General features: G+C 37.4%; 2 protein-coding genes across 4 annotated transcripts; one reads left to right on the plus strand and one right to left on the minus strand.

The window, feature by feature from the left end:
• Positions 1–118: 118 nt before the first annotated feature.
• Positions 119–11,812, plus strand: LOC121725835 (protein sel-1 homolog 1). 3 transcript variants are annotated; one of them, XM_042112945.1, is made up of 14 exons: positions 119–640; positions 775–896; positions 973–1,060; positions 1,269–1,492; positions 1,664–1,859; positions 3,766–3,908; positions 5,144–5,269; positions 6,072–6,194; positions 6,692–6,797; positions 7,364–7,512; positions 8,413–8,578; positions 8,870–9,035; positions 9,755–9,959; positions 10,878–11,812. In XM_042112945.1, exons 1-14 carry the CDS (start codon positions 370–372, stop codon positions 11,016–11,018), a joined length of 2,226 nt encoding a protein of 741 aa, XP_041968879.1. In that variant the 5' UTR covers positions 119–369; the 3' UTR covers positions 11,019–11,812. The 3 variants fall into 3 exon arrangements, with proteins under 3 accessions (XP_041968879.1, XP_041968880.1, XP_041968881.1); XM_042112946.1 differs by having other exon boundaries at positions 10,890–11,812; XM_042112947.1 differs by lacking the exon at positions 5,144–5,269.
• A 636-nt stretch (positions 11,813–12,448) lies between these two features.
• On the minus strand, positions 12,449–23,967 carry LOC121726281 (molybdopterin synthase catalytic subunit). The gene is made up of 6 exons (XM_042113573.1): positions 23,696–23,967; positions 22,941–23,056; positions 18,158–18,333; positions 15,077–15,310; positions 13,767–13,990; positions 12,449–12,717 (listed from the first exon to the last, which is right to left on the minus strand). The coding sequence occupies exons 1-6, from the start codon at positions 23,822–23,824 to the stop codon at positions 12,616–12,618; spliced, it is 981 nt and encodes a 326-aa protein (XP_041969507.1). The 5' UTR covers positions 23,825–23,967; the 3' UTR covers positions 12,449–12,615.
• Positions 23,968–26,506: the final 2,539 nt, after the last annotated feature.

The raw sequence follows: 26,506 nt of genomic DNA on the forward strand, positions 1-26,506 counted from the left end.
AGTTTGTTTGCTTTTGACAAATACGTTTTTTAAATAAGGAATGCGTTAGAGCCAGAGACCAATGCCGCATCCACTTATAAAAGACAATGGTCATGGGTCACCTGTTGTCAACTGTCAACAGTCGATTGCCGAAAAACGTCACAAATCGCAAGAAATGGAATTATTTTTGTGCTTGATTTTATAAATTTTAATTAAACATGCTCCACAAACATGTAATGAGCCGCTGAAGTACACGTGTATATTTACTAGTGGTTATTCAGTGCTTGTGATTTTATTCGTATATAACTTTAAACAAACACCCTCAGAAGTCAAAATACCATTTAAACATAATTTTATTACAACTTGGACAAAAAACATAAATGTCCAAAAATGAATTTACTAAACATTTATGTTTTATGTTTTTGCTTTGTTCTGGCGGCTTCTGAGCTACTGGGTCCGGAGTCAAGGAGACGGCTCAGTAAGCAGAAAGAAGTCGATGACAAAGATGACGAAACTGTAGAAAACGAACGAGCTGTTGACGCCGAAGATGTAAAGAAAACTCTGGAAACTATTAATAATGATGTATATGCAGGATACAAGTTTCTAGATAACGTAGTTAAGAATCGCAGACAGCTAAAAGTTGAGGAACTGAATCCAAATGGTAATTTTTAATAGAAGTGCATCAAAACATCCGAGTGTAACTCAAAAAAAATTCTACAGAAGTTGTTGTATTATCGTTTTTTATTTAAAAGGTTTAAAAAATGTAACTATTTCTTAAGAATGACTTATTTACAGAAGCGGTAATATCAGAAAAGGAACTTGAGGAGATGGAGCTAGCACTAAAATGGCTGCAGAGCAAAATAAAACCAGAGAGTGCGTTGCTGCAACTAGAGGCTCGTCTCGAAAGTGAACCTGAGGTAACTGTTGTAATAGTTAAAGGTAACCTTTTAATTAATTTAACTCATAAAATAATTTATTATTTACTTGTTATAGAAACTGGATGAAGACCCACAAGAGCTACTGAACAAATTACCAGAACTTCCTGAAGAAGAAACAGAGCTGTCTCCGGAATTAAAAGAAGGTAATAACAGATTTTTTTTTGCTATTGTAAATGCACATCTAAATCCTAAATAATATTTTAGTAATTATATATGTTAAAAGAAAGTAAAATATCTAATATAGTACAAATATCAATATCCTTCTGTTATTATAACAATAATTGGCTGTTACAGGACATAAAGATGTTCTGTAATGGTATTATTGTAATATAATGTAAACTGTATTTGCAGCCAAAGAAATATATGATGATGCTGTGAAAAAATTAGAGAGGAGATCGCCAGACCTACTGGGCTCTATATTGCAAATAAAGAGAGCTGCGGAATATGGATATGCACCTGCAAAAATCAAGCTGGCTTGGTCGTACCTCTTTGGAGAAGGTGTCGAACATGACATAATGAAGGCAAAGATAACATTTGAGACGTTGGCGGAAGAAGGCAATGCTGATGCACATGCTGTGAGTTAAACTAGACACATCTTTTAAAAAACCAGCTGCTGAAAATGTCCATATATATACATATAAGACAAATAATTCTAATTTTATAGTGAAAATGAAATTTGTAGTATTTAGTATTCATACTGTGCTTAAAAGTTTAACTCCAAAAAAATTTTTAATTTTTAATTTCAGGGCCTAGGATTTTTGTATGCAACTGGCATTGGTGTGCCGGTGTCACAAGGTCGTGCGCTGATACACTACATGATTGGTGCGCTGGGTGATAGCGACTTTGCTCAGATGGCTCTGGCTTACCGCTACTGGAGCGGGGCAACTCTCCCCTCATCCTGCCCCAAAGCTTTGGAGCTATACATGAAAGTGGCCTCTAAAGGTTGGTGACTTTTAGGTTCCAGAAATAAAAAATCTGTTTGTTTGTTCTAAAAGTTCTTTTTTAGTAAATTACTAGCTGTATGACCAAGCTTTGCTCGGTATTCGATAAAACACGAATAAAATGACATTTTCTAAAAATGATTCCTAGCTAGATCGATTTATCGCCCCCGAAACCCCATATATACTAAATTTCATGAAAATCGTTGGAGCCGATTCTGAGATTCCAATAGGGATGATGACAAGGTCAAAGATTAGCGAATTTTGTTAATAAAATGAAGAAATCACGGTAAAAAATAAGTGTTCCCAAAATTTCAGCTTGATAGCATTTGTATTTTTTTTGTTATGCGCCTTCAAAGTTGGATATTCAAGTCGAATTTTTTTTCAATTAAATTTCTTAATATTTGTATACAATTCGATAACTTATGCAATTAAAAGCAACTTTTGTTATGAAACCACTTTCATAAACGCAATATTTAATATACCTGTCGAACAAAGTTGTCTCCCGATGCGTACAAACTACGAAAGACTGACGTCATACTTTCGTAGCACTTTGTATGGAGTGTTTCGGGCAGGTCTTTTTTACGAGATATTTGAATTGTCATATCTTGGTGAATTTTTAAGCTATCAAAATCATTCTTTCAACGATGTTTCTATTTTTTAAGTGTCTTTCAATTACCGATAAGAAAAAAAATAGTCATCATGCCTATTACATATATGTTACGCTCAAAGACCGAAATCGCTCAATGAGCGAAAAAATGGCTCACAACGCGTTGTGGTCACAGTGAAACAGCCACGACGCGAAATTCGCGTCGTGGCTCTAATGAAAACGGCCACGACGCGTTCTGGCAATCAGAAAAAGACCATAACTTGAAATTCGTGTCGTGGCTGATATGCTATTCGTTTTTCTTCTTGATTTGTTCTTGATTGATTAATCGTCCATAGGTATGGAAGATTATATTTGAATTACCACGCGTACTACAAAATATTTTTTCTTTTACTAAATCACTGCATAACGTGTTTATCATTATTATTTATAAAAAATCCATCACCAGCGCCAGACATACAGACAGTAATAATATTAGCACGGATATTATGGAACTATGAATATTTTCAAATAATATGAAAAATACGTTATGCAGTGATTTAGTAAAAGAAATAATATATTGTAGCTTAGGTATGGAAGCTAATATTTAAATTACCACGCGTACTACAATATATTATTTCTTTTACTAAATCACTGCATAACGTATTTTTCATATTATTATTACTGTCTATACAGACAGTAATAATATTAGCACGGATATTATGGAACTATGAATATTTTCAAATAATATGAAAAATACGTTATGCAGTGATTTAGTAAAAGAAATAATATATTGTAGTACGCGTGGTAATTTAAATATTAGCTTCCATACCTAAGGACGATTAATCAATCAATAACAAATCAAGAAAAACGAATAGCATATCACGACACGAATTTCGCGTTATGGTCTTTTTGTGATTGCCAGAACGCGTCGTGGCCGTTTTCATTAGAGCCACGACGCGAATTTCGCGTCGTGGCTGTTTCACTGTGACCACAACGCGTTGTGAGCCATTTTTTCGCTCATTGAGCGATTTCTGTCTTTAAGCGTAACATATATACAAGAATTGCTCGTATAAAGATATAAGATTATGCGGCTAAAGTCTCAGCTACTTTACATCCAGGCTTCCATTGACCCATCGATTACCAAGCGGCAGCCGGCTGCCGCGTAACAATTGAAAATCTATTCTGTCTGCGATAACCACGATGGAGGTGTTAATACGTGTCATTCTTGCAGGCCTACATTTAACTTCGTCTATTCAATGACATTGGCGATTTACTATGGAATCACTTTAAAAAAAGAAGTGTATAATGAATTTTTTTTCAGTGGCGGGTTCGGTGACGCTGAGCGGTGGGCCGGCGATCCAGCGAACGCGGCTGGCGGACGAGGCGGAGTCGGGTGGCGCGCTGGACTCCGACCTCATAGAGTACTACCAGCTGCTCGCCGAGAAGGGCGACGTGCAGGCCCAGGTACAACTAGCACTAGCAGTCTTAAAATAATGCTGGTTTAAGGCACGCTATGCCGAGCTGCAGCGTGTTAGGGCTGCGGAAATAAATCTGCACAAATCGTATCAAAGTTTGCATGCAATTTGTACCAAAATATTTATTTCTAAATAGGTTAATAAAGTTAACACTTTTAGAACGTCTACATGAGGCCTACCACCGGTTCGAGAACTAACACGGCGAGAAGAACCGGCGTAAGTAACTCGCAAGGGGCCATATTTTACTAAAAAGATGGAAAATTACAATAGTAACTTAAACAATTTTACAAAAAGTATGTAAGAATGTGTCAATATCTATAATATAAAAATGAGTCGCTGAATGTGTTGCTAAGCGCAAAACTCGAGAACGGCTGCACGGATTGGGCTAATTTTAGTCGTAAAATATTCGTGTAGAAGTCCAGGGAAGGTTTTTAAGTGACACGAAGTTCACCGGGACAGCTAGTTTATTATAGAAGCAGCTTACAATCAGTCAGCTTATTTTTCCCAATGTGTGCTATCGCCTATCATTGAGAACATCAGTTATAATATTATGCCCTAGCACACAAACGTTCTTTAACAACTTTTTTAAATTTATTAATTGAAAGATTTTGGACGTGTTCTGGGATTTTATTGTATAAACGTATACATTGATCTTTGAAAGATTTACTCACTTTGCTAAGCCTGGTTATTGGTATATCTAGCTTGTGCTTATTCCTAGTGTTCCTGCAGTGAATGTCTGTTTTAGTTTTAAAATTATTTACATTTTTTCTCACATTTAACACATCAATATCAATCTAATTATAATTATCGCACTCTATGGCGGGCCGCAGCATTATTGCGAGAATCAACTTAGATAGTTATCTAAGTTTGTTTGTTTCTCTTGCTCAGTGTTTAAATATAAAAGAGCGAAACAGAAAAGCATAAAACTTATGAAATAATCATCGCATATTCATGTTGATAGTAAACTTACTATCAACAAGAATATGCGATGATTATTTCATAAGTTATTATTTCATAAGAGTACTATTCTGAGTACTTATACATTTACCCATAACAAGAACTATGTAATGTCCCTTCGCTGGACTTTCAATTGTTCCACACCAATTTTCATCAACATCGAATCGAATCATGAGGTTTAAGCATAATATGAGGTAACATATTAACAAACTGAAAAATAGACAGACACTAAGCATTTATGATATTAGCATGGACTATTTGTTACAGGTGGGGCTAGGTCAGCTCCACTTCCAGGGCGGTCGCGGCGTCACGCTGGACATATCGAAGGCGCGACACTACTTCTCCCAGGCCGCCAAGACCGGCAACGCTGTCGCTAACGCCTTCCTCGGCAAGGCAAGTGCTTGCTTACCTCACCTTATCTTACCGGTCCCCTGATTCACGATGCGTAATTCGACTCGGATTCGGAAACTTCATCGCGCGACATCCAATAAACGCTCGCCGTGCTAGGCCAATAATATCTATAATAATATCTATGGACGCTTCACACCACCTCAGTCTGGCTCCGTGGTAAGTACCTGAAGGACTTGTGTTACGGGTACCAGACAACAGAAATATATTTAATACTTTTATACTATACATACATTTAAGATTTTTATTATATTATACATATATTTAATACACATCCAAGACCCAATAACATTTAAAACTTTTTTTTTGTTCCGTCGGTGGGATTCGAACCCGCGACCCCCGGCTTGAGCTACCAACTCGCTCACCAACAGCCACAGAGGAATGACCGCATGGTAAAGTTTCTGAATCCGTGTCAAACGGGAATCGTTAATCGCCCTGCAGATTTATAAAGTGAATTTCAAATTACATATAAAATAATGTCTTCTATGTATGTAATATATCGGCTCATTAGTTATTGAGCTGGATTCGTTCAAGAGATAAGTGATGACTGATGAATATCTGTGCCTGGGTCAGATCTACCATATTGTTTTTTTGGCCTCATGCTCAGGTCCCGTGAATTTAAATCCCAGCTATTAAGTGAAAGTAAAAAATAGAAAATGATATGAAAGGATCTTTAATTTTATGCTGGATTATTATTTATTTCGCTATCAATCAAACCCATTAATTCATTTCAATAGAACCAAAAACTTTTTACAATATTTAAGCTTTTGACATAATTAATTCTCAGATATATCTGGAGGGTGGAGATGGAATCAAGGCGGACAACGAGACGGCTCTACGCTACTTCCGGAAAGCGGCGGAACTCAACAACCCTGTTGGACAGAGCGGCCTGGGCATCATGTATCTGCAGGTATAGTAGCAACTTTTAGATCGCTTGGTATTCATATTTAATGGAAATGCTCAGTGTTCGATTTTTAAGTCACTCGATGAGACGAATAATAAGCTACTTAGTTTTTGGTAGCTCTATGCTCAGATAGCCCTATTCAGGGACCGTACCACGAAACCGTTTTGAGACTCAAACAATCGTACGAAAATGCCGCGTCCTACTCTAACAAACGTGAAATGACGTTGTTAGAGCAGGACGCGGCGTTCTCGTCCGATTGTTTGGGTCTCAAAATTGTTTCGTAGTAGGCTTACAGTTTCGTTAAGCAATTTTAAAGTTGCGAGTGACGGATATTATCCTTATTGTTATAGTAAATTGAAAGTATTTGGTAAACTCAAAAGTTATTTACAAGTTTTTTAATATATAGCATTCCAAATTAGTCCAATATTATCACAATTATTACAAAAGAGTATTAAAAAATGTTTATGTCAGTAGTAAATTGTATGCTCCAACTTTTCCTGCAGGGTCGCGGTGTGCCGAAGGACACGGCGACCGCTTTCAAATACTTCGCGATGGCGGCCAACCAGGGCTGGGTGGAAGGACAGCTGCATTTAGGATTTATGTATTTCGGTAAGTATTGATTTTTAGCTTAATCTACCATACCGTGATCACTCTACATATTATAGCGATAGCGAGTAAGCGTGACTCGTTCGCTCACTATATTGTGCCGCGACTTTCAGGCCTGGATAACACTTACCGAGTAGAGTGACGAGACAGTGGAGAAACAGTGTAAACAGACAATTCGATTGGCCGAGAGCACTGTCTCCCCCATAAAGTTAATATACCTAGCCAAATAGAGCAACAATCTCGAGCTGTCAAACGAAACCAAAATTGGTTTTCATCTGTGTGAAAAATATGTGTGTGTATACACTTACACAAGCATGATTGAACATGAATGAACTTTATGGTCTCCCCACTCTACTCGGTGGGTGTCTTCAGTTAAATACCCGAATTGTCAGAAATTATATTTTTTTTAGAAACCGATTCGTCTTAATTGTCAGAATAATCAAGATACAAACCGATGACTCTTTATTTGACAATAATGAGCAATCGGTTTTCTGATCGATAGATGTTCTGATTAGATTCTGCCGCAAAATGATGGTTGTCTTGTACCCATAATACACACGCGGTTACAGGCGGCATCGGCGTGCGGCGCGACTTCAAGCAGGCGAACAAGTACTTCTCGTTGGCGTCGCAGTCCGGCCACGTGCTGGCTCTCTACCACCTCGGCCAGCTGCATGCGCAGGGGCTCGGCGTGCTGCGCTCCTGTACTACTGCCGTCGAGGTGATAAATCATCTTGATACATACATCGATCTCGCCCCTACACTACTAGACACATAATATATAATTTAACAATTTTGCACCGTATTTGGTTTTTAGGAAATTATACTCTTACACTAAACACCTGTCATTTACGATTTAGAAACCGTAATTATTAGATAATGATGGCTGCTTATGGCGCGTAATATCACGATCCGTGCCGCGCCAGCTCGAGCCACGCGCCGTGTGAAGGGGGTGGCTCGAGGTCTGGTCTGGAGGCTGGTCGCCTTTGCTGCTCCCTTCACTCCTTTCCTCTGATTACCGCACAACTCCGCTCTGCCCGTTATATTTATCTGATTCGAATAAGATATCATACGGCACGCGTCGACGGCTGTCGACAAATGCCGTTCGTCTGTAAGAAGTCTTAGTTCCATGCCACACGATGCGGTGTGGCGGCGGTGCGGCGGCTGACCGGTGCCGCTCCAGTGTACTACTACATATAAAAATGTATGGTATGGCACACGGCGCCGTCCGGTGCGCTCCGGCGCTGAACCGCACGCGCACTGGAGTCGAGACGAGGCGGGGAGGGGTGTATGTATTGGTGGAGCTCGGGTCCGTCGCGGCTACAGTACTGCAAAACGTTGCGGCGCCGCACACACCGTATGGCCGGTAGTCCGGCGAGATGACCTCTGATGCGGCACTGCACCGCGTCGTGTGGCATGGCTGTTAGGGCCTGTTTCACCACTATCTGATAAAGTGCCGAATAGGCTATCCACAGCTTTTTTGACAGATTTTGACAGAGTCAAGTTAAGTGGTGGATAGCCTAATCGGCACTTATCAGGAAGTGGTGAAACAGGCCTTTAGACTTTCAACTTGACACTTTACAAAATCTACTCAAAAATTAATTGATGATACTTTCACCAGCTGTTCAAGAACGTGTGCGAGCGCGGGCGGTGGTCGGCGCGCCTGATGCGAGCGCACGCGACGTGGCGGGCGCGCGACGCCGACTCCGCATTCCTGCAGTACCTTGCGCTGGCTGAACGCGGCCTTGAGCTCGCGCAGACGAATGCCGCCTACTTACTAGATGAGGGTACGCCTCTCTTATATCTCTATCTCTTTCTCTCGAATACCTCCATACATATACTCTAGCCCTTTTTCTTGTTTATCAAGTTACAAGGTATCTGTGAATAAATGATAGTTCCTTAGAACAATAATAATATTTACTTAATAAACGAATTGTACAAGGTTTCTTCTCTAATACATTGTAAGGTAGATCGAAAGACAAAAATGTAAAAGGAATCCATTGTATACATAACTTTACTAATAAGGTGGTATGTATTTCAAAATTTGAATAACATGCTATATGTATTTATATGAGCAGGCGAAGTCCAGCTGTTCGGACCGGAGGAGCGTTGGCGTCGCGCGCTGCAGCTGTGGGGGCGGGGCGCGGCGCAGGGCCACGCCCCCGCGCGCGTCAAGCTCGGTGACTACCACTACTACGGCCAAGGCACACCGCAAGACCTGGAGGCCGCTGCGCACCATTACAGGTGAGGGTGGAAATAGTCCTCCTACTAATCTACGGACGCATTTGCAGGCTTAGCACGGTTACAGTAGACATGCGAAAGAATAGAAACGCTGACAGTTTCTGCAGACAAACTGACAGATTTTCATTGTTAATACATCACTTTGTCTACGTTACTGTAAGAATAAACCTTTCTATCATGGTGGCCATGCTAAGCCTGCTGCAAGCGAAAAGATTAAAAAAAAATCGAGTGTGTGTGTGTGTGCATATATTATACAAGTATTGCTATAGTAAGCCTTTAAAAAGAGATTGCAAACACAAGGTGCATGTTGCTTGTTGTGAGTCATGAGTGCAATCGTGTTGAGACAGTTTAAATTATTTTGTAGCTGCTACATATGGACAACAATCTTGTAGATGACATATTGCCATGAGGTGCGTGAATGCAAGAGGTTTTTGGTTAACTTGTTCGCAACAGTCGACTATCAAGTGACAATTTACGAGACAGTAGCATTAGTTACAATTTATTTGTCAGGTTGCATAATCCGCCATATTACATTACGGCTAGCTGTTATTAAAAACAATTGACCGACCGACCAATCGTTGAACCGCCGAATTAAAAAGGCCCTGTTGTTGAACAGCTAGCCGATATGTAATATGGCAGATTTTACAATCCGACTGCGACATGTATAAGATCATAGTAAGTTTATACTCAGTACATAAGTGTGTTCGTACCGTTTGTCACAGGATAGCGTCGGAGCACCTGCATAGCGCGCAGGCGACGTTCAACCTGGGCTACATGCACGAGCGCGGGCTGGGGCTGGCGCGCGACGCCCACCTCGCCAAGCGCTGCTACGACCTGGCCGCGGACGCCAGCCCCGACGCCCGCCTGCCCGCCGCGCTCGCGTCCGCGCGGTTAGCTGCCGCCGCCGCGCTCACTAGCCTCGCTGAGGTGAGACCACCATTTTTCTAATGCTGGCCTCACGGCGCGTAATATCACGAGCCGCGCCGCGCCAACTCGAGCAACGCGCCGTGTGAAGGGGGTGGTTCGAGGTGGCGCGGGTTGGCGATCCGATCCGATTGAAGTCGGTAACTTTAAAGGCGCGGCTCGTGATATTACGCGCCGTGAACGGGTAGCGCGGATTCGCCTGTTGGCTCGTATGTACCATTGAGGAAATTGATTCCTAGGCAGTTGACAGACCAACTTCATTTGGTCGGATCATGTCGATTCAATGTTAATTATTGTGATGTGTCTGTTGGGTTTGACGTAACGCGACCAAACTACGTAGGTCCTCCATCTGACTAGGAATCAACTTCTCCGATAGTACAAGTCGGCTCGGCGCTTTGCGGCTCGTGATATTATGCGCCGTGAGAAGCCAGCATAACGACTTCGTACCATCTGTGATGTTGATTCGTTGGCAGGTACTACGATATTGGTACTGTTTATGTCAAATTTATGATATCCATCCATACTAATATTATAAATGCGAAAGTGTGTCTGTCTGTCTGTTACCTCTTCACGCCCAAACCGCTCAACCAATTTTGCTGAAATTTGGCGTGGAGATACCTTGAGTCCCGGGAAAGGACATTGGATACTTTTTGTCCCGGAAAAATGTACGGTTCCTGCGCGATAAACAAGTTCACAGGGTCGAAATCGGAGCTTATGGTGTGGACGGAGCGTCTTCATTATTTTATAATTTGTCAGGCGCAGAAATGACGATCCTGTGCACGCAGTACGATAGGAATCAATACAAAACAACAAATCCGTCCGCTGCGTACGCTCCGATTCCGATCCGATGGATGCGCTTGTCCTGTTGCAGTCCAACTCAAAGTACGCAACGCTATCTCCCTAAAGTGTGAATGATGTCAGTATGTATCGCAGAGTCCGCTGGCGGTGATATTCCTGTCGGGCGAGTCGCCGCTCCTGTCGAACTGGGACCTGTACCTCATCACGGCGCTGGCGGGCGCGCTCGGCCTCGTCGTCTACCTGCGCCGCCCCGCCGCCGCCTAGGGCCGCGTTAGCACTGTTTGAGATTCGTTCATGACAGGGCAGAGGTAGGAGGTATCTTTTACAGTTTGATCGCACATTTATTAGCACGCACGCGCCGAACGTGCCGCATTTTAGAATTCGTTGTATAACACCTCGCACATTCGCCCGCATCGTACGTGCCGCATTTCGTGTACTATGCTGTGCTTTCGACGCGTACAGCGCGTACGGTGCTGACAAATGTGCGATCAACTTTATTTATAATGAAATTTATCAAAACGAAAATAATAAAATTTGGTAATCCGTAAAACCTAATGTAGATGGCGTTAGTGGACACTATCGCTTGCTCAAAACGCTCTATATTTATCACGATGTTTGAATTATTGTAATCCCGGATTTTTAATGATTGTTTAGCCTAAAAACTACGATACAGATCGTTGATATTGCGATGAAGAACCAACGGCATAGTATGAAATCCTTTCGGGTTTATTAACGGAAGTCATACAAGATAAATTCTTACCTCTACCCTACGATTCAGTAACCATATTGGTGTACTTTGACATATTCTTAAGAATTTATTGTATATCGATGTGGATTTAGGACATAAATCGCAGAATTTTATGGACTAGTGTGATACATGGTTGTCTGATTAATCTTTAAGAAGTTGTGGCTAACCATGCCCGAGTATTACATAGTCTTAAATGGACAGTGTTCATTGGTTTTATCCTTAAACGGTTTAAATCATAAATGAAAAAAGTCTTTGTTAATAACTATCAGTAATTAAAATTATTGTTATATTTGTTTTATTTTTATTATTTAAGGGCCTGTTTCACCACTTTCTGATAAAGTGCCTAATAGACTATTCACAACTTTTTTGACAGATTCTCCATACTTGATCTGTCAAGTTAATTGGTGGATTGCCTTATCAGGAAGTGGTGAAACAGGCCCTAAATATTGCATGTAAGCAAAACACACAAAATATCGGCTACTGTGAATGGAGAGTACATACATTATTATCTTAATTTTCCATTTCTTCGTGAACACAAAAATATAAATTGCACAGATTATATTTAATATTTTAGTTTTTTTTCCTGTGTTTCAGTCCATATAAAAATAAATGAATAAGTTTTATGTCGCAGGCACGAAATCAATTGCACGACTTGGTTTAACACAATTGTATAATGTTTTGGACTCGGTTGGAGACATATTTTTATCTTTTTCCTTTTGTTTTGTCATATTAAAATACTAGATGGCTGATCTCAATACTACTATTTACGGTATACAATATTTTGGATCTAGACGAGGAAATAAAGAGAACTATAATGTAACAGGCATTTAAACAAAACGATCCATTTCATAGTCAAGCTTTAGAAGTCAATAAAAATATTATTTCCAAAGCTACAATGTTACTTTTAATTTGTTACTTATGTTATTTGTAAATAAATAAATTAAGCTATAAAAAACTTGTTTTATTTCAGCTCTTGAAAGTTTACATTTCGCATTACCACGCTTTAATGTTGTTTATTTCACTTACATTCAAATATAAAAAACAACATTCAGTATCTATGCTTATAAGTTATGAGTACAACAGTAATACTGGTTGTAACTGTTTCATTCCATTTCACTGTTGCTTCTCCAACATTTCAATCTTGCGTGTAATATCGTCGGCCGAGAACTGGTAGTCGACGAGATTTTCTTGTTTTATTTCCTCCTTGTTGTTTTTCTGCAACATTATCACGATTTATGACGTAATAAATACACTAATACATACTGCGCCTATATAATATTATATAAGGACACTACAATAATAATTTATAGGTATTTTTTTATTTTTATTTATTTATTTAATGAAATAAGGGGGCAAACGAGCAAACGGGTCACCTGATGGAAAGCAACTTCCGTCGCCCATGGACACTCGCAGCATCAGAAGAGCTGCAGATGCGTTGCCGACCTTTTAAGAGGGAATAAGGTAATAGGGGAGGGTAGGGAAGGGAATAGGGTAGAGGATTGGGCCTCCGGTAAACTCACTCACTCGGCGAAACACAGCGCAAGCGTTGTTTCACGCCGGTTTTCTGTGAGAAGGTGGTATTTCTCCGGTCGAGCCGGCCCATTCGTGCCGAAGCATGGCTCTCCCACTTATAAGCATGGCTCTTCCACGTACGTCTTTAATGTATCTTTAATTTCTACGTAGAATCGTTAAAATTATTTTGTAACTATAGATATAAAATTATTTCAAGATCATTGATAAACTGTTTAAGCTACTCGGTACTTGTTATTTCTTACATGTCTAGTGCTGTAATCATGATGCATGTGCAATGCACATACTTAGATAGCTGTGTAGGTGGTCGATTAAAATATGCTTATCACGCTTGCAAATTACCATTCGAGATTTAAATTCTAGAATCTAGTTACAAAACAAACGGCCTCAGAGACATTTTATGATGATTTAACTTTAATTTAATGAAGAATTTGTTAGATAATTGTATGGGGTTTATATCAAAATCTTCATTTAATTACAGTTAAGTAATTAATATTCGTCTCTTGAGTGCGGCAGAAAACTTGAGAAGGATTAGCGTCAAGGTTACCAACACTAAAGACTTCTGATGTTATCGAGTGTCCATTGGCGACGGTAGTTGCTTTCCATCGGGTAACCCGTTTGCTCGTTTGCCCACCTAATTTCATAAGAAAAAACTACCAAAACTGGGGGCCTCGCGTCAATGCTACCAACTACCAACACCCCCAAAACTAGAACTCCTAATACTACCAACTCACCCAAAACACGGCGTACTCGGGCGAGATGGACTGGAGGTGCGCGATCTTGTCCTCTAGCGCCTTGAGCCGGCGGTAGATGTCGGGCGGTATAGGCCCGGAGCCGAGGTACGTCTCGACCGCCAGCACGCGCTCCGCAATGGCGGGGGGTAAGCCGCTCTCCGACCGAGCGGGCTCCGCGTCCAGCCGCACCGTCTGCGGGCCCCACTCGTTGTGCACCTTGCGAACTGTAATGGAGATATTAGCATCATGAGCGTACGAGCTACAAATAATATACTACATCCATGATAAGCATAGATTCAGACAGGAGCCAGTACTCAGTAGCCACGAACAATACTGTCTCGCTCTCAATCTGCATGTCACTGACGATTGTCAATGGTCAATAAAGCAGTATAATGTATTGTCTTTTATTAATAATTGTGCGCCACTGGTAATAGACGTATAGCCACTGACATTGTGGCCGAAATAATATTATGTAGCAGGTGCCACAATATGGCCTATGGGCCACTTACGCCAGTCCGGGTTATTGCTTAGAGTTTGTCAAAATACCATGTCTTATATTAATTTAATTATATTAACCCACGATTTATGATTAATTTTGCCAAGACAGGGGCAAATAAGACTTATAGTGGTCAAAGGGTCATGATTTTCATAACAGGGCACTGATTTACTATGGTGTAACTACTTAGCAAATAGAGTTAAATTATGTGTAGGTACCTGCTAAATATGCAGTAGTCGTGAGACGCTAATCAGTGTTACCTTTTAAACTGGCAGTGTATAATCAATAGTAAGCACGTCACAATATATTTTCGAATGTTTTTTTGTCACATAACTTATTGCTTTCTGGGCTTGTGATTAAATGTAAGGTCAAATAGAAAGTGATCAGTCTTACTTTCATATTATTATGATTAAGGCTAAAACGTACTTTCACATCACTTAAATGTGAAACTTTATTCCTAAAGCGCTGAATATTTTTTATGCTAAATGTGATAAACACAATAATATGTTTTAAAAATTATTGTAGCCTGTGTCATTGTTTACTTTAAGAAATTGAACAGATGTTTATTAAGGTTACTTATAACATAACTCATGCGTCTCGGCTCGTTTGTGGGACTCGACGCGACATTCTGAAAGAGTTAATCTGTTCACACGCGCGTGCGCCCTTGACTCCTGTGTCGCAGTGTGAAGTGACCCTTTGTGGTCATGGGGACCTAGGTCCATCCTAGTTGGAGACTAACATAATTCATCTAGAACTATCTAATGATTTTTTGACTTTTCTTTCTCATAAATACATTTTAATTCAACTAACTTACTTTTAAGATGTCCTTTAGAATCGTTACGCTTAACAAACTGCGTTCTGACTCGTGCACAAGTGTCAGACTCCTCGCTCTCTTCACACTTATTCGGTATGAAGTCGTGTATATTACTCAGATTCACCTGCTCTCTCTTCCTTTCTATAAAGTTCTCTATGCGTTTCTCTATTTCCTCGTTCGATACATTGATCTGTACCAAACTTTTGTCTATAATTTCAGTCGGTGCTTGAACACCTGCAACGAAAACTACACGTGAGAAGGGTTGTAATAAAAAGATGCTTTTCTAACAACGTTTATTTTCAACACAAACACCGCTATATACATATAATAAAAATATAATCTTAAAGAAAACTTAATTAAAAACAGCTAAAAGTAATTTTGATAAATCTAAATGTTTAAACATCTTTAAGATATCAGGCAAATTCGAATGTTTAATTTATTCTTATCACAGCAGTGACGATCTAATCGTTTATCGCAATTATTTTTGGTAACAATTATAATATTTTCCTGTTTCACCAAACATACCAACTATCTATAAACATGATCTGATTATGTATTGCTAAATAATGTTTTCTTGATCTATAAATAAAGTAGAAATATATTTTATACATAAATAAATAATGTAAGTAAAGTATGTAACTTCAATGAAAAAGCGTAACATAATATGATGTAAGGTAAAAAGGAACTAAAAATACCTCTAAAATGATGCAAAACTGCTTTTAAGCATTTAGCTTAAAAGCAGTTTTCATCCTACATTATACAGCTTAAAAGAACCTTGGACATAATTATAATTCAAAAATATAGATACACAAATATAATATCTGAAAGACTTAATCTTTTATGAAAAAAACTAAAGGGGTATATATTATTATGCACGTAGCAATGAGTGACGTCACAAGTCACCTTGCCAGAAATTTCACGCATCGTGTAATATACGACTAAGTATATAATATTATCATTTATCACCATTGAGATATTATTACTATATCCTGTCTCAGCCATCCAGTTAAATAGCCAGCCAACTCGATGCCGCCACAGGCAGTTCATTAAACACATGAAAAGTAAATTAACTTTTTTTAGCTGATTGGTAGTACAGTAAAGTGAAATATATTCCCTTGTAAATATTCTTATTAGATGATGACAAAGATAAACTCGTAGAAGCCCTAAGTAACGAAACGTCTGGCTACTTTAACTAGACGGCTGCACAACAATATAAAGGTGATCGCACATTTGTCAGCAACGTACGCGCCGCATTTCGTGTACGGTAGTAACTAAATTGCGACGTGTATGGTCGTGCGGCGCTCGCGTGTGTATTACGGCCCGGCCGCACCTGCGTCTATCGTCCGATGCTTCGTGCTATGAGACGATATACGCAGATCGTCCAATAGTATCGGTTTTAGAGCGAAGCACTACGCATATGCGGCCGCGGCATAAATGAAAAATAGTATGATCGCGGACGCGGGCGACGACCCTAGATACTTAAACTAGTTATTATTATGCACAACTTTACTCAATTAACAATTTAAACCTATTTCATTATGAAAGTCCTTTATTATCAGATCTAGTTTACTCTTACGGGTCAACTAAGTACTATAGGCACAAAATTACTAATAGTAGTGTGCTATTTAGGTCTATAGGTATTAGGTATAAATGTTTCCTTCCTCAATTCATGCGATAATATTTCTCTATCAATATTTTAACAAAAAACCAACCAACCATCTACAGATCTTACCTACATATTATACCTCCTACATTTATAATGTAGTCAACTATAGTCGAGCAAAAACTCTGAAGCATTCATGCACGAACTGGCCACTTAAAAAACTAGTAACATATGTATAATGTACAGTTAATACACTTCCTTTCATTATTGCAATTCATGAATTGGAAACGATTATTATAACTGTGGCGCTGGCAGCAAAACTTGCAAATATCTAGGTGGCAACATGCCAATTGAGCGTGCATATTTTATTGTGGTATAATGTGTACTTATATACTTGTTATGTACTCACGAAATGCAATTAAAAATTGTAATTGGGTGTATTAACCTTGTGTTCTTAATGCAGCGTGTAAGTCGAATTAGTGCAGTGTGCAATATCTAAATACTTAAATAAAATCTTCAGTTCTGTTCTGTCATCACTCATCTATGATTTATATCAGTTATATCACTCTAATCAAAGCTAAGCTTTAATTCTTTTAAGTAGTAATTAAACTAAAGAAAAAAACATTGTATAAATATTTCCTAACACTTAGTAAAAAGGCAAGAATATAGTTAGTTGTAGTACCTTACTACAAAGGTTGTAGTACATACATAATATTTAATATTATAACACAACATAATTCTACGCATCAATGTCTTCAAAGAATTACTATATGTATATTATAATATCTACGTTAAGGAGCCGATTAACCCAAAATTTTCGATTTTATAATTCATTTTTATACTTGAAAATAAGCTCCGAATTGTTTCATTTTCTAAAATTAGATAATACATTATATTTCTAAGAATCCGATTTGAGCAAAAACACGAAATCTTAAAATTTTCTCGATAGAAAAAAATCACAAAGATGCATCTAATTTTCACGAATTTTTCATTTATTGCCATAACCGTGCATTAAACTAAGTCAATATTTTAACACATTGTATAAAATTCTATCATTGAGAAACCGACCTAGCGGATTTTTAAAATGTTGTATATTTATAGAGTTATTGAGAAAAAACTAATTTGGCGATGAATCCGCGTCGTCCTTTTTCACCTGGCATATGAAAGACGGGCGTGAGTGTGAAGAGAGAAGGATGATGTTTGATTTTTTTGGGTTAGTCGCCCCCTTAAGAAGCATCGCCGTTAATACATCTACGTTCAGTAGCGGCGTTAGGGGAGGCGACGCTGGGCGACCGCTCAGGGCGCCGGTTAAAAAGGGCCGCAGAAGCCAAACAAAAAGGGCGCCGCAACCCCTACACACTACCAGCACCCTGGGCGCCGAAGAAATTTCGCCCAGGACGCTGGTAGAGCTAAAACTGGCACTGTCTACGTTTTAATGGCATTGCCGTTGATAGGTCTACGTTTACTGGACCACGCACATTCAAAGTTCTCCTTCCATGCCGGTTCCTCGCCGTCGTACACCTCCTTCTTCCAAATAGGCACGTTGGCCTTCAGCTGGTCTATGCAGAAAGCCACCGCGTCGAGAGAGTCCCGCCTGTGAGGACTGCTCACTGCGATGACCACTGACGCCTCGCGACAAGGTACGTTGCCTAACCTGGAACAAAACCGTCGATGAACAACGCTTTCTTGAATTTACATACGTAATAAAAGAAACGCGATATTTCGCCGGTAAAATGTGCAGATATCTAAAGGCGGCAGGTTTTTTTTTTTAATTTAACTGTTGTCACAATAAACGACAAATGAAAACGATAAATTATGCGACATGTTTATGAATGCCGCGTGTCGAGGTCAAAATCATTTGTACCATCATACTTCACGTGGACCATAATGTATGGCGATAAATTACGCATACATAAACAAATGTACGAGTATATAAAATTAAGACCTTTGCATCTGTTGTAAATGCAGTACTTTTTAAATGTATCAACTCTTCAAATACAGTTTGAGACAGGTTATTTTTATGTCCCTATGGTTTTCCAAGCATAAAATATATATTTAGCAGCATATACTGGACTAGTCCAGAGGTCAATGCATTTGGGACCAACCATGTGCAGGTGTTTTATGGTGTCTTCTTTTACCCTAGAACTGTATTTGACTAGTAGCATAGGCACACATGATTATCTGGGATTTAACATGCGGGTTATTTAGTGTAATTTATAAAAATACCCACAAGGCTATAAAATTAGGTAAAAAATTGTTATTTATGCTATAAAGGCACTGATCACTTAAATTATATTACTACTAAGTTTGTAACTAGTATAATATTAAAGTTCATCATGTACCAGCTAGTCTTTAAGTATACTATGTGTCATATACTTATATATTATATATATATATATATATATATATATATATATATATATATATATATATATATATATATATATATATATATATATAAATTCAAAGTTGGAGAAAAAAAAATTGGAACTCATGATTTATGGCATATTTTAGTAAAAAATTGGCTTTCAAATATTTTTTTTCGCCAACTTTTGAAAAAAAATTTTTATCTGGCTTCCATCTAATCTGACCTATACTTCATAGGAAAATCGTTATAACTTCTAAACTATCTGACTTAGAGCATTGAAGTAAAGAATTTATTTAAGATGAAAACCTTTTCTATCTTTTTAAAATAAGAAATAACCAGTTTAATGCGCTAGATTTTAACAAAAAGCCATTAATTAAAAAATATACTTTTTTTTTCCTAAACTTTCGTTTTTCTATGTTTAATTCCACGAAATTTATAACATATTGCCTATGTAAGCGTAGTTCACAAGTTTAGCTATCAAATGAGACCTTTTTTATCTTCATAGGATATTTACACGATAAGTACTGGTCAGATTAGTGTGAAAGCCCGAGAAAAACTAAAATGGCTGCCATTTCACAACCGTGAGAGAGACAAAAAATTTGAGAGCCAATTTGTCGATAAAATATGCCATACATCGTGACATCAAAGGATCGGACACCGGTGTCGGGACACATTGTATATATATATATATATATATATATATATATATTTGCCAAATTGTAGATATGAGCTGATGGAAACATCCAATAATAAATATTATAATAATAATATTATATTTGTAATAATTATTATAAGCATTCCCTTTTAAACTGAATTACAAAATTAGACTAGGTCGTACTGTTATCAAACATGATAAAGGAAACAACATTCATAAATAAAATAGATAAAATGGTTCAAGTCTAAGAACCTTGTGATAAGAAGGTGATGTAACTTGTTATCTCTTACAAATTTGTTTACAGCATGACAGGGCTCTGGAGTGTTGTTGTGTAAATATGTTATGTGCACCAAAAATGATAGTAGACATCAACATTTTTGTTAATTAAAATTGGAGTTTATGATTTTCGCCCTACACATTTACTTACGGCCACACCCAAAGACATTTAATCATGATTAAGCTTTATTTTAATGAAGAGTTAGACAGACCATGCATGGAGCTTATGTTATGCGGGCTCTACACTCGCGGCGCGAATTGCGGCCGCGATTCGCGGATGCTACGCGCCGTGAATACGATGCGTACAAATACGAAGCCGCGAAGCGCAAACACGAAGCTGCGAAACCCTCCACACTCGCGGTTCGCGGCCTTCGCGGGCTTTCGCGCCGCGAGTGTAGAGCCCGCATTAACCTCTCGAACCCCACCGACACCTTAACGTGCTACCCGTAAAAATACCTCTGTGTACCACCGGCACGTTAATGAGCCACCTGATGCACTCGACCTCACGCTGTTTTGTAACTTATTTTAGTGTATTTAAGATTTAATTTCGTTTGTTCTATACATTATTTTTAAGAGTATGAAGTTGGCTACAAAAAGAATGCACTAAATTAGTTCCTGATTGGCGCAATTTTGTAAAACTTGAAAAAAAAAATTCGAAAAATTTGAATGGCGCCATAGAACGCGGGTATTTGAGGCTCAATAGAATTTGGGTATCATTTAAGCTATCACCAATTTAATTAGTTTTGTGTTTCTTAAATAATAGGGTTTGTCCTCAAAATAGTAGATCTGTCACCAAAATGTAGTCACCAAACAATGCAAAATCAGTTCCACAATAAATCACCTAAAATCCTGAGATATAAGGTCTAGTACCAAATAAATGTTTTTGTATGTATTATAATAGGTGTGTCCTAATAAGTATTTAAGCAAACCAATTTAAAGAGATCACCAATAAATCATATTATGTTACTAGAAAATTGCATTAAGTTCAAATAAAAAATTAGGGTTGTCATCATCGTTTCAACCAAAAGATTCTGCTACTTAACTAGACTCCCAAGGTTCTAAATTTCCACTGGTAGTATAAATTATATTTAAATAAAATTTTTAGCAGAGTAGTAAATAAAACAATTAAAGTCAAAATAATCAATATTTATTGTTTAAAATAATTACCACTGAACAATCAGCGCTGGTTTAAAATAGCTGGCTTATGGCTAGCAGAATAGTAGATAAAACACTTAATTAAAGTTAAAATAATTAAAAAAAAATCGAACCTAGTTACCTACTACCCATCGTTGAGGCCGGATTGGTCAATTTTTAAAGCGCGCCAATTTGTCTCCGCCCCTTTGATCATTTTTTCATTAAAATTATAAATTGATGTATTAAATTGGTAACGAATACTATTAATTTAATATCTGAACGAAATAAAATGTTACTACTGTATTGGTGACAAAATATCAAATAAAAAGGAGTCGCAGTCAGGGATCGATAATCGATTTATTTGGTGACAGATCTACCATTCTGAGCACAGAGCTATTATTTAAGTAACAAAACTGTTATTATAAGAACGAAGTTTATATTTATGTAATGCAATATAATTTTATTGGTTATCGATCTCTTATTTTACACATGATATATTAACATTAATTTGATAATTCATACCTGGGAACAATTTTTGTTTATCTGAGAACGAAAATATTTCGTGGCGATAGATCTATTTATTAGGTGATACAACTTGATGACAAATATAAATTTTGGTGATAGAAAATATAGTTCCCATAGAATTTTGACATCCCGGTATTCGAGAGGTTAAATACAGTTAAGTAAGTAATAATTACTGTTTGTGTCTGAGTGTGACAGGTACATTATAACTATAGTATCTTTCAATTGAAACCCATTAAAAAATCCTACTAATCCTACTAATATTATAAAGGCGAAAGTTTGTTTGGATGTATGGATGTGTGGATGTGTGGATGTATGGATGCTTGTTACTCTTTCACGCAAAAACTACTGAACGGATTTTAATGAAACTTTACAATAATATAGCTTATACATCAGAATAACACATAGGCTACAATTTTAACCGACTTTCAAAATGGGGGAGGTGTTATGTTCGTTTTCTTATATTCAACGATTACTCCGCCGTTTGTTAACCGATTTTCAAAATTTTTCTTTTGGTATCATCCCAATTTGGTATTATATTCACAAAAGTGGTGATCTGATGAAGGATCCATAAGTAATCGAGGGAACTCCTCAAAACTTATAGGGAAACATGTGGTGACTTCGGTTTCGTGAGAAGTATTCTAAGCATATGCTACCAACAAGTAAGATTTTGCACCGAGATATACCTGCTATACCGTGGTTCGGAAGGTGCTGAGAGAACTCCTGAGTCTTTATAGATACAAGTTTGGGAGTTTCGGCGTTGTTTTAAGAACGGAAAGCATATGCTACTATGCAAATTACATTCATCATCATCATCACTACCATATTATACCATTTCATAGTCTTTTAGATCGAGACTCGAGTTTGTCAAGCGATAATTAAAAAAAAATCTATACCTACCTAATATTATAAACCTGAAGAGTATGTTTGCTTGAACGCGTCAATCTCAGGAACTACAGGTCCGATTTAAAAACTTATCTCAGTGTTAGATAGATCATTTATCGAGTAAGACTATAGGCTATATTATATTATCACGCTAAGACTAATACGACCGAAGAAACTCAGGAAAATGTGGGAAAAACGGGGGAAATATTTTTTATGGGAAAATGTACGTTTTCTGTAAAAAGCCGCCGTAAAAAGTCTGAAGCCGCGCGGGACATCTAGTAATTAATATATATAAAAAAAATCACATAAACAAATTAACAATAATTCTAATTATACCCTGATAACTTTTATATAATAGAGAGCCCTAACCTTTTTGAAATGAAAGTTAATTGTAAGTCTGTAGATCTGGCAAAAAACATACCTATGGTAAATAGCAATTCCATGAACAGCTGGCCACTTTCTTCTTGCATCCTCACATATCACTTTCATAGCCTTAAGTGCCATGGACTCATAAGCTTCGTACTCAAGATGCACAACCTAAAACAACCACTACATTATGAAATAAATGTATGCTCTATACCAGGGGTCACCAATTATTACTTTCGGCTGGGATCCATTTTATGAAATAAAATGACCTTTGCGGTCCACACACTTCAAAGCAAAGGTAATGAACTAACTATGGAAATTACAAAGGTATTTAAGGTATTTGCATATCAATGAGAAGTGACAATTTTTATTGCTAATTATCTATTCAAAGTTGGGAGTGAAATTGGTGCAAGCTATTGACATTAAATCAAGGAGATGTTTGGTCAGTCAGTCAGTCAGTGAGTGAGTGACAATATTAAGAAAGTTTTACAAGTTATAATTCTTAAATACTGGTTCAAATTCAATAAAATTTGAAATATACTGTGTTTATACAGTGCTTGCTTAGCAACTGAAAATTCAGGCTTGTTGTTTTATCCACAACAAAGTTATAGAGGGGTCAAAAAAAGCCTGAATTGCTTCAAGAAAAGAATGGTACGGCCATGCCGCTTTTTTGCTGGACTTGGCGGGGAGATACTACACAAATTAATTAGCAATTAAAGTTATAACTTTACTATACCTTCATCAAATATAGGTATGTTGAAAGTTTTTTTTCTATCTAAGTGAATTCTAGTGGCAAAGTAAACAATATACCTTTTTTCCTTCAAAATTGTCCCGTGTGGTTCCCACAAAAATAGAAACAGCACCACAACTATCATCCACGACCAAGTCACTTATACTTTCCACTGAGAGTTTGTCAACTGTGAGCTTAAGGTGATCCATCTTTTCAAAAAATTCAATTTAAATAAAGAACTATTTTAACCACCACTAAGAGGAGGTATTACAGCTATGTGGTCCCCGGGTCGGAGCTCTATATCCTTCCACTCTGAACAAACTTCTTCGTTTTTCGCTATAAGAATGTTGCTTTTAATAGTCTCCAAGTTGAACTGTCTCGATATAATGTTCAGAAGTTTTTCGTAGCTTATTTTGGCAGGTAGCCGAAAACAAGTTTCGCGGGTACCGGAAAGTTCCTTGGACTTTGCGAAAAATAAAAGCTTCACTGGTACATCATCATATTCCATATTTCATTATGCAATTTCTATATAAACAAAAATTACCAAGGTAAAGTGCAACATTACCAAACTATAACTTGATTCCAGTACAAAATTATCACTATTTTCACGAAATGTAATAGATATTATGTTTCATACGTATAAAAAAAACATACCGTTTCCTTATTTATTAAAACGTGGATTCTATAGAATCTAAATTTTAAATTAATTTTATCACACGACCGTGTAATAGCTCGTTCAGTTTTTTGACAAATGGCATAATTTGTTGATTTTTGACACTGACACGACCACAGAATTTTTTTAAAATGGCCATACAGTAATGCTCGGGCCGCACCAGGCACCTGCGTAGTGCCTCGAAATTCTTATTCATACATTACGTAATATCAAAATCATTTTTTCATACGAAAATATTTAACATATTTGAGTTATTTTTCAGCTTAAAATAGTAATTACCTAGGTTCCTGCGTAAAAATTTACTACTATAGTCGGGGCAATATAATAGGCCACATTTGACAGTTCAACAAAATTGAGCCTGGTAGCCTTGTAACGACGCCATAAAAAATAAATATTTTGTCATTGTTATTACTGCACAATTTATTCACTTTTTCTAATAACGATTACATATTTATTATAAACATAACCAATACGAGTTCTTTTACTATTTATTTTCACTGATAAACAATTTTAAACATAAAAAACAAATTATGATTTAAAGAACTGAACGTCGGTACAATGTTACGTCAGCTGACCTTTTTTCTTTTTAAACTCTAGGGATGTTACTCTAAAAATCGAAAGCGAATAAGTAGAATCAGATGCATTGATTAGTTGTAACGAAATATCCCCATAAATTCATAACCACGTTGTGAAAAGTAACACATATTCATGTGAAATGAATAATGATAATACAAAATTTAACAGTTTTGATATTTCAAGTGAATAAATGCCATTTTTCTTGTAAATTATGTACTTGTCTTATTTTGCTCCTTGAATTTGCAAAAAAAAAAAGTAATAATAGGACAGGAATTCGTTTTTGGTTTTATAAATAACATATGAAATTCAAATATTTTATTTCAAGTGCGTATCGATTTATTCGTTTTGGTCGATGTTTTTATGCAGCTCACCTCACTATGGAGATTATTCTGACAGATGTCAAATGTGGCCTATTAAATTGCCCCGACTGTAAATATATTTTAAACACTAAAAAATATATACAAAAAAACTAAAAATATATAAATATATAGTAAATTTACTACAAAATATTTTTAAACTTTAAAAAATATCTTTTAGTATTTAGAACGTGGGCGTGAGCGCTGCTTCCTGCTGGTAATGGAGAACTGTCAAAAGTGACGTTTTTGTATGATGGCAGCGTTAATTCCTTTTTTTGCCACGTTCATAATCCCAGCATAATTCAAATAAACTATTTAAAGCCTTGTCGAGCTGTAGCAAGGTAAATCGACAAGCTATATACAACTCGACAAGGCTTTAAATGAACGTGGGTGACATTGACGGGAGCGCTGCTGGTAAAGGAGAACTGTCAAAAACATGCCAAAAATGACGTCTTCGTATCATACGAAGACGTCATTTTTGGCATGTTTAGAAGCGTTAGCGTAGTTCCTTTTCTCGCTACGTTCATATAAAGCCTTGTCGAACTCTATGAAATGAATCATACTCCATGAACCATTGAGGTACTATAGACTGGAGAGAGCCTTATATCGGTGTATAACTAAGCGTTAAAAGCGTGTAATGTTATGTCCTACTTACTAGGACATAACAAAGGAGTCGGTCTGCATATTTCATGTAATAAAAGTGTTAATAAAGGTTTTTAGTGAACATTTAATGCTAGATATTGTTGAGTTTTGTAGTTCCGCTAAATAATAAACCATAAGAATGGTCAAAGAATGCCTCAAACACGTGGATTTAACATTAAATACGTAAGTTTTGAACAACGTTTTTTGGGCTTTTCAATCGGTATTTTTGTAAGCTAAAAAGACAATTTATAAGTTTATTAATCCCTTATTCGTGCTATATAAGGCATTAGTCAATGATGAAAAACTCAAAGCAGATATGTTACTACCGCGCGCGTTGTGAAGATTCAAATACGGCCCAATCGGGCCGTCTGTTGTTTAGTCTGCAATCTGCATCAAGCTCAGTCACGAACGTGCCACGTCTTGTCTTACCTATATAAATAAATTGAAAATGACGTCGTGCGTGTTTCGAAAATGTACCAATTATGACTCGAAAGTAAACACATGGAACCTCTTACCACATGTCTTGATTGCAATAAATACCTCGATAAATAATTATTTTTTGGAACAATCTGGAAAAAATCGAATTTTCGTCATAGCTCAGGCGAAGAAAGAGACACCGATACGATTCGACGTTTAAAAATAGA

The sequence above is a fragment of the Aricia agestis genome, chromosome 4 (assembly GCF_905147365.1).
Source record: "Aricia agestis chromosome 4, ilAriAges1.1, whole genome shotgun sequence".
NCBI classification, from domain to species: domain Eukaryota; kingdom Metazoa; phylum Arthropoda; class Insecta; order Lepidoptera; family Lycaenidae; genus Aricia; species Aricia agestis.

Excerpts from the sequence above, each read along its gene's own strand:
- LOC121725835 (XM_042112945.1), top strand. The coding sequence starts at position 370 with ATGAATTTACTAAACATTTATGTTTTATGTTTTTGCTTTGTTCTGGCG. Across the intron at positions 641-774 it reads TGAGGAACTGAATCCAAATG|AAGCGGTAATATCAGAAAAG; the intron begins GTAATTTTTAAT and ends ACTTATTTACAG. Across the intron at positions 1,061-1,268 it reads GTCTCCGGAATTAAAAGAAG|CCAAAGAAATATATGATGAT; the intron begins GTAATAACAGAT and ends CTGTATTTGCAG.
- LOC121726281 (XM_042113573.1), bottom strand. The coding sequence starts at position 23,824 with ATGGATCACCTTAAGCTCACAGTTGACAAACTCTCAGTGGAAAGTATA. Across the intron at positions 23,057-23,695 it reads ACAATTTTGAAGGAAAAAAG|GTTGTGCATCTTGAGTACGA; the intron begins GTATATTGTTTA and ends TGGTTGTTTTAG. Across the intron at positions 12,718-13,766 it reads CCGAGTACGCCGTGTTTTGG|AAAAACAACAAGGAGGAAAT; the intron begins GTGAGTTGGTAG and ends ATAATGTTGCAG.